Source organism: Pholcus phalangioides, unplaced genomic scaffold, assembly GCF_987345545.1.
Source record: "Pholcus phalangioides strain wild (caught in Gottingen) unplaced genomic scaffold, Ppha-v1.0 ptg000007l_1, whole genome shotgun sequence".
Lineage (NCBI taxonomy): Eukaryota > Metazoa > Arthropoda > Arachnida > Araneae > Pholcidae > Pholcus > Pholcus phalangioides.
In genome coordinates this window covers 25,344,852-25,362,857 of record NW_028301600.1, presented here as the reverse complement: position 1 = coordinate 25,362,857, position 18,006 = coordinate 25,344,852, and the positions used below count along the sequence as shown (strand labels likewise).

The 18,006-nt window shown below is 33.3% G+C and overlaps 1 protein-coding gene across 8 annotated transcripts in view; it reads left to right on the top strand.

Moving 5' to 3' along the window:
* The window catches only part of LOC149085105 (nucleolysin TIAR-like), an 860,358-nt gene that overhangs the window by 517,488 nt on the left and 324,864 nt on the right, over positions 1 to 18,006 (top strand). For all 8 annotated transcript variants that reach the window (XM_089232912.1, XM_089232908.1, XM_089232907.1 and 5 more), the window contains one exon: positions 1,919 to 1,976. In XM_089232912.1, the coding sequence (XP_089089038.1) occupies positions 1,919 to 1,976 (58 nt within the window). The remainder of the gene's footprint in view (positions 1 to 1,918; positions 1,977 to 18,006) is intronic.

Genomic DNA, 18,006 nt, shown 5'->3' with positions numbered 1-18,006 from the left:
ATATGTGACTCTCTCTCTCTCTTTCTTTCTCTTGCTAGGTTCACTGATTAGTTTACTGCTGTCTTAAAAGAGATACAGTAGCGTGTATCATGATTTCGGTGATGATGATTTTAAATATGTCTCTGACGAAACTTGATTGAAACGATCGAATTTCCAGTATTTTCATTTTTCAGTATAATAACATTAAAGGATGTCTAACGGAACAGTATAAAAAATAGATGCTTGTTCAATGCAATTGAACCCTTTATTTTGAATATCTCTTGAATAAAATTTAACTGGAACAAAATTCGTCCTTCTACGTTAAATGTCTAACAATGTTCGTGAATGCAGCCATTTTAACAAGCTCGCCTTTGTGTAAATCTATTTGCATCAAAGCAGGGTTACCAGCACAAGATCTGGCGTGTGATAGGTGTACCTATAAAAAGTTTCGATTCACAAAACATGATATGCACACCAGTTTATCATCCATCAACTGTGGCTATTTCGTACAATCTGGACCGCAAAGTGAAAAAGTAAACACTCCTTGTATGAGAGAGAGGCATTTTTAACTTATTGTAGGTCTATACTACGGCAATCAACATTATCAACGAAACACATAACTGCCAATTTGAAATATTGAAGTTCCTATCTTTGATCAAGTGTATAGTATACAGGGTGTCCTGTAAGTCCTACTTCGGCTTTTATCTTATCAACCGTTCGTCGTAGAGGCGTGGTTTTAATTTAAATGTATAATATGTGTTCAGGAATCACTCTGTACCAGTTTCAAGACTGAAAATATAGTGTGTCATAAAATAAAAAACTAAAGTTTTATATGATCCCTGTCCTCTATCATCATCTTTGGTGTCCCATGTAGGAAAAGCTTAAGAAATTTCGCCTATTACTCTAGCACTAAGTAGTGTAGCATGAATTGTGGGTCATGCGTTTGAGAAGAAATATCATTCTATGAATTCCCAAAAGTTCTGCAACCGGCGTAGGGGATGTGAGGTAGGGTGTCTGTTACCATATTGTTGAGCCCTTTGAGTGGGGTTAGTGTATAACTGATTAGTATAAGAAAACTGATATGGCCTTACTAAAATAATTGAGGAGGCTGCTCTTATCTGCGGTACCCAAAGGAGCATAGGAGATCTTCTAAAGATATGTCCAAAACTCAACATGGGATTATTGAAAATAACTCATGAGAATATGAATCTCTCTCTCGGACAGAAAATTGACACTTACCATGAGTTCAGGTGTTTGGTATACTTGAGAAAATTTACCAAGTTGTGAATGCTGGTTGCATTTACTACATCACTTAGTGTCTGTCACCTGATAATCACCAAAGTAGTTCCTTCTCGGGAATGAGAAGGTGAGGCATCGTCCCACATAGTGAAGTGGGTACCGTTTTCCACTCCATACACAGGACAAATAGGTGAACAACGTATGGCAACGTAGCCAACACGTTGTTGTCCTTTCCTTCTCAGTTCCTATTCATTGAGATATAATCGAAGGAAAGTTGTTAAAGAACAGCACAAACGAGGGAAAGAAGCGTTGTTATATTAGTCTATGCTGTACTTTCCCAACTTTTCTAGGAGATTTTTGAATTCAGACACTTCTCACCGAATACTTCAGTTAGGAGCGTGGAGCTTATATCATTGGCCTCAGGAGAGACAGGGAAACAACTTCCTCATTGAAAGTCAGAGGACACGGGGACCGTATAAAAATTTAGATTTTTATTTTATTACACACTGTACTTTTACTGTCGGAATTAGCAGAGTGAGTTTTGAATATATTTTGAGCATTTCTTTTAAATTGGAGTCATACCTTTACAACGAACGGTTGATGAGATAAAGGCCGAATTAGGACTTACAGGACATCCTGTATATTTTTACTCATGGAAAAAATATATAAATTCTAAACATTTTTTTTTATCTTTTGATAGGAAATGAAGGTGAACTGGGCTTCGTCACCGGCCAATACTCCAAAACAGGACACCAGTAGTAAGTACAGTGTTAAATGTTAAAGTGTTAAATGTGAGATATATCGTGTTCACCATTACATTTATCAGTATAAATTTTAATTTAAAATATATTGCAAACATTTCCGTAGAAATCATTTGAGATATCATCGGTGACTCTTCTATTGATAGATAAGAATGATTATTAGTGTGCAGAGATAAACAGCGAATTAAAAACTCATTGGGGGAGATTGCGACCGAGAAATAACATCAGGGACTAGCCTCATTACCCTATTCTTACTCATTTAAGTGGCTTGTGGGTTTACTGCAGACGTATGCGCTGTTTTTAGCCGTTGCACGTAAAAGGAAGAAGCCTTCCACCCAGAAACTTCGTTCTTCCTCTTAATTCCATTATGCGAATAAGTTCAAACGCAAATTCCAATTATGCTATTATCGAAAACTCGGCAGGAATTCGCGGTTTGCCTACAGCCATCGCAGTAGATACCCGAAGGCAGTTGATGGAGTTCTTTCGATGGAGTTCCGAAGCAAGTCGATCCGCACTCAGTCATCTGATTGAAAAGGAAGAATGTGCAGTCTACGAAAGGAAAATCATTCCAGGGCTTTCGTTGTTCAGGGTTATGTGGTATTCTAATGATTTTTTGGTTAGTTTTAATCTGTTCTGGAAACGCTTCTCTTTTTTTATTTGATCATTTTCTTAAGTTATCTTACGTGTAAGAAGGCAATTTCTCTTCTGTGGATTCTTTTGAAGCGTTCAGGAAACAATAAATAACGATTTTGTTTTTAAAATAAAGTACATCCAAATACACTGTAGCAACTTAATGATAAAGTAAAATTTTCTACATGCTAGATAGTAATAAAATTATAATTTATTTCCAAATTTTTGGAATAAATTTCATCTAAAAAAAAAAAGTTTTCTCAATGCTTCTAGAGAAAAAATCTTACCACTATAGTTTGTTTGGAGAATAAGGCAAACATCAAATTACGCATTCAACTTTGTAACAGACTAGAAGGTGGCCAATGTTTTGGACTTCAGTAACCGCTATTACAGCATGCAAATGGATTCGAGGCGTGGATTTGTTACTCATTGTGCCCCTAAAAGTGCAGATAAAAAATGATCCCCCGAGATGGCGAAGAAATGATCTGAAACAACTTTTCATGTATACACATAACAGAGCCCACCCAGACCATTGATTCGAGACATTCTTCTTTTACTTCCTCTCTTCAACTCATTATCCTCTTTTGTTTTAGCTTTGGGCAACTACTGGCTTCATTAATTCTAGGCGTGTCCTTTCAGAAGATTGATTAGAGCCGAAAGCCGTTGCTAAAATATGTTTACAAGGTTTCGCATATGAGTTTCAACGGTACTCCTGAGCGACAAACCGCTGCCGAATTTGACGCAATCTCACCTTGGAATTATTGCACATATTAGACACTCTACTGTGTAAGAAATTAGAAGGCGAACTATAAGAGCAGTGAACTAATTGAAACTGTAAAATAATTTAACTAAAATTTGAAAGAAATTATTGAATATACATACTATAGTTATTATCTCTTGTCAGTCAAAATTTGGATACGTAGAGTTTTATTTAACTTGGGTTATCATTGAAATACCAACTACACACTACACTACCATAGCTAATCTAAGCTCCATTATAGTATAAGGGTTTTAATGATGATGAATTGTGTACAGGCATATCCTCCTGACCAAACTATATGATGTATTATTAATTTATTTTCTTTGTCATGCGTTTTTAAATAAGTTGGGAATTCGCTGAATTGAACTGACTTAGTCAGTTCAACGTAGTCACACTACGGCCATTTTTCGCACTATCACAGTCTATTAAACTGACATGTGCAGTTATACAAATACAAATACCACAACAGACAAAATGCGCAGTTTAGAGTCGAAATGAATACGAATGGGTTTTTTTGCAAAAAAAATCCGAATTTTTACAAGCGAAAAACTATTGAGGTAAATCCTTGGTTTCCCAGCAGTTCTGTATGTAAGGTATACATCCCTGCCCTTTTTGATACCCAAGACCGAAAATTTTTCAACCATCTTATCCGAAGTAAAGCTAATTATCTAATCTAAGTTCCTTGTCTTGCTTCTAAAACAACAGTAACATGTACTAAAACTAACCTTAAAAGTTATAAAAATAAATAAATATAGAAAAGAGAAGCTTTTTACTAGAAAATTATTTTCATAGATTTTCATGTCAAAAATGTGATTTCACAATCTAGTTGCTAACTGTTAAGGCCGAGACTTGGTTAATTTTTCTTTCAATGGTTTAGCACTTCTACATTTCATTTCTGTATTTATGCCGTGATTGTGGAAAATGCTTTTCACCACTCTGACTTCAACCTAACCCCTCTTATGTGTTAATTATATGATTACAATTAAAAAAAAATCTTAAAATTCCGATATTTAGTGAAAAGATTAAATGCGAAGATGAAACGCCATCATATTTATATTACTGTATTATTATATCAATCAGTACTACACATGGATTAAGAAAAAAAAACCTTTACACATAAATCATTCAAATCTCGAACTATCAGCGAAATCATTCCAAAAATTCAAGGTTTTCCGAGCGTATACCAGACAGCCCTCCAAAGCACATAATTTATGCACGCGTCTGCTGTTCTCTCATGAATGAATCCTTGAGAGAATACCGTGTTATAATCTCATTGCATCATGGGATAGCTGAATAAAATTGCTCTCGTTCTCGCGTTATCACTAATTGAACCCCCAAATATAAAGCCAAAACAATTAGAAAATTTTTATTTACTAAGCGCTCAAAATGGTTGGCTGTAGCAGCTATATTCGAAGGAAGAGTGATATTGATACATAGAGTATTTTGGAAACACTCATTAAAAATAGCCTTCATTGTATCTGATTAATGTTCGCATTTGCAAATTATCACACTGAGAATAATTAGTAACCTACGACATAAGACGAACGAAAGCATAGAAATAATAATCTAGATAATGCCGCAAGCACTAGTCAATTTTATGTTCGGGACGATGAAATGGCGTTTCGCTCGCTTTACCCACCATCATACGCACACCCACCACCGAACGGAGCCAAACGCATAGTTCAGCAGCACATGTGCAATTATCTCTTAACTTACGGTAGAAAACCTCGTGTTTTAGACTACCAAGTACGTGATACCCATTTCGCATAAGGTAGCACTTTCAGCCATACATCGCTAGAGATTGGATATGCACATTTGCATATCAGTGCTATTCAGAGAGATGGATTTTTAACCGGCTCCTACCATTTCCCCATTTCAAAAGACGAGAAAACGATATTTGCATCACAATAACAATAATTTTCTACACCAGGCGTCAGGATAAAGATTCCCAATAAATTCTGTTTCGTTTTACGTTATGCCGGCGGCATTGTTCTGCCTCTTCCTCATACACGCACACACTTTGTCTGATTCTCGTATCGCTAGCAGGTAGAGTATCATTAATGGCTAAGTTATATTTTCTGGTGGAGACATCACGATGTCGAGGAAAGAGTTGAATTTGCCACAGAACATATCAAGAAGTCAGAACAATATGTTCCTAAATTGTCGGAGTTAACCCGACACAAGTCGGTAATTGGGATTGTTATTAGTGGAGATTAAAACCTAATTAAATCTGAATAAATCAGAGCATTCCAATTAATCTAATTTTAATGGGGGAATTTAAATGGCTCAGTTTATATTCGCATAAAGAATCGGGTGTCCATTTATATTTGGAACTAAATTTAAATTCAATTCATCTACAGATATGCACTAAAAATGTGCTACATTCTTCAGTTCTTATAACATGGCAAAACAAGCACAAAACAATTGCATAATGATGCAAAACTTTCAGGTCTGTCTAAAGAGGAGATGAACAAAATACAGAAATACAGTATTCACTAATTGCGTTTTGAATGCATGTTGGAAATTGGTCTGAGAGAGATGTCTCAACTGCCTTTCATCAGAAATTTTGAAAGATGCATTGATTACATAATAAGTGATTTAATGACGATTTTATCAAAGCTTCGATTGGTTTTAGAATTAAAATTTTAATTCGTTACTAATTTCAATAAATAGTACGGATTTAATGGATGTTTCTTAATGAAAAGACTGACAATCATCGGGTTTAATAATATAGTGAACTAAATGACAATCATTTAGTTCTCTATATTACTGATGTGAATCTAACATGACCTTTACATGACCATTTAAAACGAATATTATATTATCATTACTAATACTTGTCGTCTTCTCTTTATTTGGGCATGATAGTTTGTCGTTGCACTCGATTTCTCTATGCACCTCAATCATGACTGCAATGATTATGTTCATTAAAAAGTGTGGGGGTAGCTTTTTTTTAGTTTGGAACAGTTCTATTGACACTGATGAGCTGAAACATATAGTTGCGATGCTTTCTAATGGTCCAATCGATTGGTATGTCTAAATCCAATAAAAAACGACTTGTTCAGGACGATGTAAATAACTGTTCGAGTTGTTTTCCAAAGAACATACTCTGTACGCCGCATTTTTTTCCCTCCTACTTATTGATTAACCTTGCTAAGCCTTTACATCTGCCACGGCTCGCAAGCAAAATTACTCATGATAATAAACGTTTTCGGGAAGGATCGTTCCTTTCTCTTGCCAGTTTCTCTCTCTTACTCAGCTCTGAAAGAATAAGAAGAGAGACTGCTCTTACAGAGAGAAAAGGAAACAGAAATAAATAACACGCTCTCGCAGAGACACTGCCTAAACGTATTTTAAAAGGTATTGTTCAAATAAACAAACTCATACCCATAATGTGCACTCACAAGCGCGCTCGTGCTTATTCTCTATTCGGTTCATCTCGAAAGAGCAGCACAACAACAGTGCGCTTTTCTCTAAAGGAGAAAGTGGAGCGAAAGGTGTTAGCTGTGCTTATGTCCATTTATCTTTCTTTTTAAACAACTGCCTGTAACACCTGTGAAGGTTATAGAGTACACAACACGATTTCTCACACAGCTTACGCTTCCTACCTTTAAGTAAGCGCATGCATCGCCCCCCTCTCATTTTTTTATGTCCGCCTCGACCCCACCCTCTGCTTCTGCTCTCGATACTTTTTTTCAGAGCCGATAGTTCAGAGAGTTGCGCGGGAGCAAATATTTTGCAATGATTAACTGGTTCTCCATGCATTCAAATTGCTTAAACCCTCTGCATGCTCCAAATAAATTATTCCTGATTCAAGAAAAATTATAAAAAAGTACATATTATATATATAGAAGGGTAAAAAAACAATCCAGGAGAATGAATACTAAATTAATTTTAGTGAAGGTAATAGGCATGTGTATAAGCTTATATATTTATATGGAAAGGCTTTGGTAAATTTGAAAGAAACAAACTATTATCTTTGGGTATATTTTTCTTCAAGAATCATTGAATCTTCATAAAATATGGCAACTTTAATTTTTAGATTGATTCAGATTGAGGATTCATGAGTACGAAACCGAACAGGATAATTAAGTGTTTTCTCAATGCTTACTATCTTTCAAACTAGATTATTATGTATAGAAGTAGACCGATCGAATGTATTTTCAGCTTAATTTTTGTTTTGTTTCGAGCTCAGATAAGATAAAAGCACCCGTATACGTTATGTTTCGATTTATATACAGCTACTGATGAACTTTAATAGTTGATATAAGTTTGTGATTCAGTCATTTTTTTGTTATAAAGTGAAACCGCGATATAACGATACTCTGTGAATCAAGAAAAAACATAGTTGCCGGGAGATTATCGTTATATCGAGAGGTAACATTATCACCCAGAGCCACCAAATTTATGCTGTTTGTGGCAACTCTCCTGTATTGGTACTGTTAGCACCACGTAAAATACATTCATGAATATTTATTTGCAGCAAAATATTCTAATATATTAGTTAATGTGTAAGCTTGAGTTAGAGTTGTTTCACCCAGTAATGTAGTTTCCCCTTCACAGCATTTCTCTGTACTACACGAAAAGTACCTTCACGGCAATTTCATTGACATTTTCATTGAGGATAGAGATGTAATGCAAAATACCGATGTTATTAAACACCCTCGAAAGAAAGTTAAGAATTTACGAATATATTGAAAGTGATTTTGAGAGGAATATAAAACACATATTGTAGCAGTTTCGAAAAATCCTAAAAAATATTGTTATAGAGAGATTTATTGTAGCAAAGGATGTACCGTTGTATCGATAGGAGTATAACATTAGACTCGCGGCAATTCCAAACAAGATTCCGAAAATATCCTTGTAGAGGGATATTATCGAGCGTTATATCGAGTATCGTTGTAGTGAGATTTCACTTCATCATGTATGGTGTATATAAAGCTACTTTTTCGTAAAAATTAGAAAAATATTAAAGGACACTGGTTATTGCAGTAAATTTCACTAGTACATCAAAGTTACCCCAATTTGGTTATTTGTTATTTATGACAATGACTAAACGTCTGGAAACTGCAAACTTATATAAATGTTATTTAAATAATATTCATACCAAATTTATTATATTTGATTTCTTAACCTGCCATTTTTCTTTGGGAATAAGTCGATATGTAATGTATGTTATCCATTTTTCTCGAAATGAATTAAAGAAGGAAAGAAAGACCTGTAGTATATTTTTGTTTTAGAAAGTTTATGGATGTAGAACTGTCAGTGCAAGATTTATAACCAACAAAATTTAACACTTCGCTAAGGAATTTCTTGCGGAGAAGCAGACTGTTTCATTAAACGAGCTTGACTAATGGTACCCTCAAAGATACTTTCTAATGCTCGCAATAAGTCCTGCATTCTAGCAGGGTTGATGGTGGAGAAAGCAGAGAAGAGAAAGAGAGACAAGGCTTTCTAAGAGACAGGAATGTACCACCTAGCCACCTTACAAGACAAACGAGTGACCATTACTCCACCTACTGTTGCTTTTGACACACCGTTAGTTTGCTTCATATCTCCAGGGTGCAAACAACAGACATAGAGCACAACGACGTTGAATGCTATCAAGCCCTCTACACCCTTCTCTTTATCATCGAGCTTATGATGCAAGTGCACCGGAAACATTGAAGAATAAAAGGCGGATATAAGGTGGTAGGCACCGAGAGGAGTCAAATAGGCATCGCGTGCTCCAAAAATGGCGTGCTCCGTTTCAAATGCAAAAAAATAAATAAATGTTTCCAGGACGGCCGGCTTCGTGCATCGAATTTACCAAAGAACATTTACTGGCGTTGACTACGTTACATTCGTAGGAAAGAATGCATTGCAATAACATTTGCACACGCAACCGGACACGGCTACCCTCTCGTGGAGGGAAAATTTGAATTTCTAAATTTTATTTATTTATCATAATTAAAGGATGAAAGATTTAGCTGCTGCTCTCAAGCATATGTCATCGTTAAGTTTGCGTACCTGGGGATGGATTTCTCTTAAGAGGGATCGGTGATGAGCTTGGAGTTACAAAATTATTTCATTTCTGATGAGCGAATAACTGAGCAGATATTCTTAAATATTTCTTCATTATACAGGGTGAACGAGAACTCTTGATCATATTTTAAAAATTAATAAAAATAGCCAATTGACATAAAAATGTGCGGTTTACCCTGAAATACTTATCGAACACTAGAGTTTTTTTTGATAAATTTAAAGAAATGTTAAAATTTCGCTCACAAGTGGTGGTGTTGTAAAACAAAAATCTCGACTTAACATATTAAATGAAACACAAATAGCGTATAATTAATGTTTATGGCAATTTGCGTTACGTAATACTAACAATTTATGAGCTTAGTATGCATTTTATGAAATAACTGTTTAGGGCCCGAGCATTCACTTTTTGGAATTTTGAAGATGTTTTTGCATTTTTGGTAGTCAAAAAATGCATTAAAAACATAAAAATGTTGGCAAATCTTTGTTTTTTTCAAATTTCTAATTTTTTTGTGAAGAAATAATTAATTTCGTTAAAATTTTTTCAGCCACGATGATGCAGGGTATATCCATATTCACATAAAATTTTCTTCAGAATTTTATTGCTTCATATTATGTAATAAATCGTACTTTTCTTGTAAAAGCCATCTTAGAAAGCCCCTAAAAGTTCAACTTTAAGTGCTATCCTCTGATGAAAGAACAACACAGACATCATATTTCTGACACAAAATTTACACAATCCTTTAAGTCAGAGGTCCAAAAAAAATTCTACAGTGAGAAAAACCAACCCACGCATGTGTGCATGCAGTGATGAGAGGGATATTTCAACATTAGCCTTTCACCAATTTAGATGCAGCCTGAGCTAAAAAGTACACTCGCATTGAAATGTGATAATTTTATGTAATGCAAACTGTCATAAACATTAATTATGCATTGTTTGTATTGCATTTAATGCGTTATGTCGAGTTTTTCGTTTTACAGTACCACCTGTAAGTGTAATTTGCACATTTTTTTAAATTAAAAAATCAAAATATACTTTAGGCTATATATATATATATATAATAGTTATTTCATTCCAAACCCACACTCTTTTTTATGTCAATTGATTGATTTGATAATTATTTTTTAAAATGCGTCCACCCTGTATTTTAAATATGACAGCTATGATACCTTTTTAGATGGCTATAAGAATGACTGAAATAAATAGCGAAGAACTGGACCAAAATATATAAATATATATTGATTGAAATCAAAATAATAGAGTGTTTTTTATAAAAATAAAAGTAAACAAATAATAGAGAGTAACTGTTTAATCAATTACTGCAGTACATTTATATACATAACAGTTAGAATAAATGCGCTTCTCTCAAGAATGCATCTTGAAATTTCGAGATATCTTTCTCATCCTAATGCGAAGATCATATTCTAGTACAATCTCCATTAAAACCATTGAAAATCTATTCAAAAGTGGAAAATAATTGGAAATAATGTATGTTAAAATTGAATCGTAATTCCACACAAAAACATTTCTACGTAATAAATTCTGAAAAGCAACTATTATTGAAGTCGAATCAATAAAAATAAAGTTTATAACAATTGCTCATAAACAAATCAGTCGTGGCTTATACTTTGAGGTCATTCTATAACATAAAATGATTAAAAATGAATATGATTGAAATTGTAATTTGTCTCCACGAATTTCCTTTCAGATTTTAATATATTAAAAAACATCATATGCAACAATTTTAATTTACCTCTACGACATCATTGAGGAGATTCTATCCTTTTCTATAACCATTAATTATCGTTTGATGAGAGGAAAAAAAATTCTGCAAAAACAATATATATATATATATATTCTCAGTAATTAGGCTTGTCATATTGAGATTGTCATATATAATTAAATCGTATAAAAGCTACTATTACAAAAACGAGACATATATTCAACAAAAAATCTTTCCAACAATAACGGACACAATAATAAAAGAAATCTTTTATGTTTTATTGGCAAAAAAACTTCTCTCCGAGAATTAATTTACTTATACATAACAAGAAATGCCTAGATTTTAGTAGTCTTTGTATCCCGAGCTGGCATAACGTTTTTTTTTTTTTTGTTCTTTTTCTTTACATACCAAGACAATGCCATTCCCGAAAAACATTTCAGAAACAATTAGATCCTTGTGATGGGGGGTTTGCATTATTATTTGGTTGCAGTAAAATTTAACCTTACAACGAATATGCCATTATTTAAGTGGAGCGCAAAATCCTTTCGTCGACTAATGTCTTTTTATTAAGACATTGCGTCTTTTGTATGCAACAAACTAACATATTTTTGTCTATGAGTATTATGAAAAAAAATCGTTTTTTTAACATTAACCATAATGAATTATTTTTGCCAGATATAATTCATTATTCTCGAGTTATTTTTATTTACATAACTTGAATAATTTTGTGAGAACCATTTATAAAATGCATATCAACATTCCAATTTTTTCTGATCCACTAAAATATGTATAAAAAAGAGATAAGAAAAAAATTAAATAAATATGTATATGAGACTAACAAAAACCTTCCCGAGTTTGTTTATGAGAATGTTGGAATACTAAATTAATTATCTAAATCCATTGGAGGAATAATATAACGTGATATAACATATTTCAATTATTTTTATACGTGCATGGTTATTTTCCCCGGATACACATATATGCAAAGCCTGTTAACAAAAAAATTGTTTTTTGTTGAATACTGTTTCTTTAATTTCATAAAAACGTATTGATTAATAATAATGCTAGTCCAATTAGTTATTTATTAAATTTTTCCGTGAATAATGAAATACTTCTCGTATTTATATATATGTAAGACTTTTTTCATTATTTAGTTTTATGTTTCATAAAAGATAATTCATACATGGCTCTGATTTTGAGCGCAGAATATTTATAAAAAGTTTAATTACAATAACCAAAATGCCAATATGCTGTAATATGTATTGGAAGAAAGTGGCCATTTTCCGGAATGACCACAATTTTCGATACTTATGGACATGGTTTTCTCTTTTCACTGATGCTACGAATTAATTTTTTTCTACACATTACGGCCAACTTAGCATACATGATACGACTAAAGTAATTGTAGAAAATTTGTCAGATATTACATCATCCTATCCAAACTTACTATTACTACCAACTAAACTAAAACTGTCAATCCATCCGTTGGTTACACGTGAAAAATTAAAATATTTAATTATTTTCTAATGAATTCATATCTAAATTAAATAGTAATTATATGAGTAAAAATGTTATTATTCATAAGCTCAGTAGGACAACGTGGGTGTAACTTTGTATTGGATACGCCGGAAAATTCCGAACACTTAAAATAAAGCAAGACTTTTTTTGCCTTATAAATTCTGCAAAAATATGAATCTTCTCACAAATTTAATCCTATAAACTTTCTTGTGTGAAAAAAACAGTTGCAATAATAAAACTCTAAAATTTCCATTTTATATCTCCTTTTAGTAAAAGTTATTTGATCATAACTGATGGGAGTAATTCAAACACTTTATTTAGTGCATCAAAGCTATATTTTGAAGTTTTTAATTTATTACATGTGTCACTTTTAAATTAAAGAAAAGAGAAACGTGAATTATATCTTTACACATCAAATAAAATCATCAAAGTTTTGAACCAAAAAGAACTCTATTCTTAGTTTTTCCATCTAAGATTACAAAAAGCTACTAAACAGAATGCCTACTTTGATCAAAAATTTTATTTTGTAATAGAAAAAAAAAAGATTTATTTATTTTTATTATTTATCAGAGCTTAAAAAGTTCGATTTTGTTTTAGAAAAATAATAAAACTTTTTTTTAAAACTTTCATAAACGATAAATGCGCTGAATAGAATTCAAATCTTTGGGTATAAAAAAAAAACCAACAAGAAAATGGAAATTGAATGGGCCAACTTGGGGAGAGAAAAAAAAAACATGGAAACAAAATCTTGAAGTTCGACGGGAACGAAGAAAAACTATAAGAAACGCTAAAAAGGAAAAATTCGGGAAAGTAGGAAGAAGTAAATAATTGATTTAATAATAAATGTACCGAATGCAAGACGGGTAACAAAATGTTAAGAGCAAAATTCAGACCAACTGTATTTTTTTTTTCTCGTTGAATTATGAGCAACAGTCCAAATTTAATAGACGCGCCAGTTGAACGGTAGACAACAGGAAACAACGAAGGTGGGCAGAGTGGTAAATGAATTGTGGCTGCAGGTTCGAAGAATGGTATGGTGTGGCTTCAAGATAAGAGAGCCGTTTCCATGAGAAAGCGGGAGACAGCAACCAACTACTGGCAAAAAGCGGGGTTGGAAAGGAGTTGGTCAAAGCATGGAATATGTCAAACGAAGCTATTACGCTGCAGCTGTGCTACATCAAAATTAACCCGACTACACGACTCCTCATGCACCGCTGCGCTACGCTACCAAACCATACGTGCGTGCTTTATTTCTTGCTGGTCTAAAACATAGTGGGTGGAATTTATCAGGTGTCGTTTTCTTTTTGCTTCTCCCTTGCGTAAGAAGAATCAACTTAGTTATGTTTTGTATGTGCACTCGAAGAACCGCCGCGAAAACCGCCAAGTATCCGGGAAGTGTTTCGAGTTTTGTCGATCTCAAAACAATTCAAACTATGAGAAATGAAGAGGAAAAGCAGAGCTCGCTCTCTCTCTCTCGGCCCCAATAAAAAAAAATGAAACGAAACTAATGAGATGAATACCGAAAATAAACAAAAGGTCAGTGCTGATAAGTAAGGTAAATACTTCGAACAGTACGGTTCGGTCGTAAGTCATTTTATTCGATTATAAATGGTATGGGAAAGGAAAAGAAAGTAAGCAAAACTTGAATGTTAAAAATGTTCTCTTCATTTTTTTTTCTGGAATGATTCATCATAAAGGCAGCTCGATGCGCACCTTAAATCACGAAAACATGATTACCAGTGTTTTACGACTCACATTTATTTTCTAAATCTACGTTTTATGACCATACAACGAGATATCAAGGGAATTTTCTGCCAGGAAATGTTAAAAATGAAGACTAACCAGGACACATTCGTGCATACTGACCTTCATGCCATACGAGATATTGCACTACATTGAAGTATTACCTCGTAAAGTTAATCGAAAATGAGACATATTTGAAGAAGCGACAAAATGTATTTAGGCAGTTATTCAGAAACGCATCGTGATAAAGTGAAATAAAAGTTATTATGCTTCAGTCATTTCCTTCAAGAATTTGTCTATGTTTTATATTCATGTTTATAGAGAAAAGACTAAAATTAACACAATCATCATAAATTCATAGTGCCATCAAGACATTCTGAGAGGCGTGTTACTGTTTTTGGGGTTTAGCATATTTACAAATTTCTATAAGCCCTGGCAAATTTTGTCTAAAGCTGAGTTAGCTATATATTTAAATTGCAAGAACAGATGCGTTACTCAGTTAGAGTATCGACATGAACACGAAATCCGAAATAATTAATTGGGTTATTACAAACGATTTCTCGGTGCTCGGAGATTAAAAATATGAAACAGTCGCTCAATAGTGTAAAGTCTATTGAAAATACCATGAATTTTAACGATACCTGCTTTATGAGCTGACCATACTATAGATGAGTTTGAAAATAAATTCAAAACCCAAATCTTGAATGCGAGAGATCTGGAGTAACGTAAAATTAAATCCATCGTCCTTATCAAATATACAGAATATTAAATGTTTCATCTATATAATCTTAATGAATGTAGGTGATACCAGTTCATCTGAACCATTAATTTAATTTGCACCGTGTGTTGTGATCAACCACCTAGATTAAATATTCAAAAAGATTACTTCAGGTTGAATAATCGTGTAATTTATTCGATATACGAATCGAATGAAAAAAACTATAATAAACTGCATTTTTGTTCCTAAAAAGGCGTTTCATTCAGTTATTACTGAAATTTCATTTAAAAAAAATTACACGTGCTTATAGAATATTTCGTATTTATACGGTATCACATATGCGAGTCGAACTCTAATATTCGTAAATTCCCGAGTTTCTGCTTAATCAATAATTCGAGTATAGCTAATAGATTATGTCGCAAACATTTGCAATATACACGTAAATAAAATAATTAAATTTTCAAATGTTGAAGAAAAAGTGTACGACAAACGGTGCTATGTAAAAAGAATTGATATCCCTCTTCGTTCTCTTCAATTCACCATACTCCTTTCTCATTCTTAGTGGATTACAAGGTAATAGTATTTTCAGAAAGAGCTCTGCGTAGTTAATACTGAACGGAGATTACAAAGCCTTCGTTGGCTTGGAAGAATTTTAGCTAATTCTTTTTATTTTCTTTACGTCTGTTTAGTCGACTAGGAAAGATTCCCTTGTCGAACATCAAGTTTCGTGCAATTTCGTGTCTGGTCAACAAGCACATTTGTTACTCGGTAGCGTGCGCTCTTTTATTCGTCCCAAGGATGAGGTACCCATTATAGTATGAGACTTGCGATGACTTCATTAAGATTAAACACCAGCTTAAACGTTGTCTTTAGGGAAACATTCGTTTTATCTTCCCATTCTTATAGCATGGATTTTCCAAATAAATCTTGCAACTCTTGATAATCAGCTTGATTGCTTTCCATATCTTGCTTTCATGGTAATCAATACTGGTACTGCTCTCATATTAAAACTTCAGAGCATAAATTTCCAAACCTTCTATTTCCACGTAACAAAAGCCATAGAAAGTTTATTTTGATGAGCTTCAAATATTGTATAAGGTATCCAGATCTATCCTCAACTACACAGGAAACTCACTTTGGGAAATAAAGTCACTGAATAAGCACGTAAGGTAAGTAATTCATGCTCAATCTCATTGAAATAGTTTCGGAGCCTTTTAAGGCAAAACCAATCCAATGGAAAGTCTTAACTCAAATTTTGAGCAAGAAGAAAAGAAAGAAGTGTATTTATGTGTGTGTGAAGAGTTACAAAGCCTTTCTCAAACTTTTAATTCAGAGACGCAAAACAATTAAGAAATGCTGTAGGTCAGAGGCACCAATATGAATAAAACATTGACGGGGGAGGGCTGAAAGTTGCCAGTCGCCGAGTATATACGGGACTAAGGCATGCGCAGGAGGAGGAGGGGTGCATTTCATTGTATATTCATTAATTATTGGAAGGGATCAAGTAGACTCAACCCTTAGATTTCGACGGCCATGGGTATAGCAAACAATGTCGAAATAAACTATTTAAAAAGTCAGTAAATATTTTTAAATGAACTATTTGGGCATCTCTAAAGATAAATTTTATGTGCATTTTGGTGAAAGATGTAAAAAGTTTTTTATATATTTGTTTTAAAAGTTTTTTTTCTATCCATGGATCTATCTATTACCCTTTAACCGGCACTGAAACCCCTATAAAATCTCATACCTGTTTTTCTTTCTTTTATGAAGTAGGCTTTCCTCTGATTTTCAGCAAGTGCAAAGTTAGCAGAAGTAGGAAAATGTGTTCTACATTAAGAAATCAGTTTTATAAAGTATATGAGATTCTCACATTGTTAAAAAAAAAAGACTTTGAATAAGGTGAGACATCTCTCCAATGCCGGTAAGAGGATTAATATATCTCGAGTGGATAAGATGACCACAGTGGGACAAGCATGGTGCACGTTATTTTTTCACTATGAACCCTTTTCATTGTAAATACTATCTGATAATTTTGCTTGAGATAATGTTTCATTGTGTTCAGACCGAACACGGAAAAAAAAATATATTATTCAGATTATTTTCTACATAAATAACTCACTTCTTAAAATTTATATATCAGTGATTAAATTCGTCTGGAATAACTCCGGATTACTTTGAAAAACACAAAATTACGTTATTCATTAGCTCACCAGAAAAAAAAAAAAAAAAAAAAAAATATATATATATATATATATATACATTCAAAAGTATACTTTGCATCAAATTAGAGCGCCCTTGTTACATTTTTCTAATGCGTCGCATAGTTTATTGAATGAATCAATATCGAATATATATAAAAATTGTAAGTGTAATTTCCTTTTTAGTTTCTCATCCAATTCGAAATGAGACTTACTTCAAACTTCGTTGATGAGAAAGATTCTTGATGCTCGGAGTAGCTTCGCCAAATTAATTTGAGATCTATCAAATCATGATTTGGGTTTACTCTTTCTAATGTTCTTGGAATATATCAAGTATTCATCGAATTGATTTCCCCGGTGGATTTTGGGTTCAAAATTAGCATCGGGAAACGGAATTAAAGAGGAAAAAACTCCCATTGCAAAGCGTTTTACTTCCTTTTGCTGCGTTTCGAAAAGCTTTGAAGATGCGCTCTGCACGCGAATATAATCAGGAGGGAATTAATTCATTTTCATTGCAGAATTTCGGATGATTCTTGTGTGACCAAGTCTTTTCTATGTTCAATTGCGATACTACGTTTTCAACCGTCGTTGTATAACACAATGTAAATTTGAAGTTAATTTTCTCCAAAGATGTAATCATTGGGAAGCTTTTCAAATTCGTAGTTTCTGTTTCTTTAAGGTTTTGTTGCATTTTTACGTCACCAGAAATTGAAAT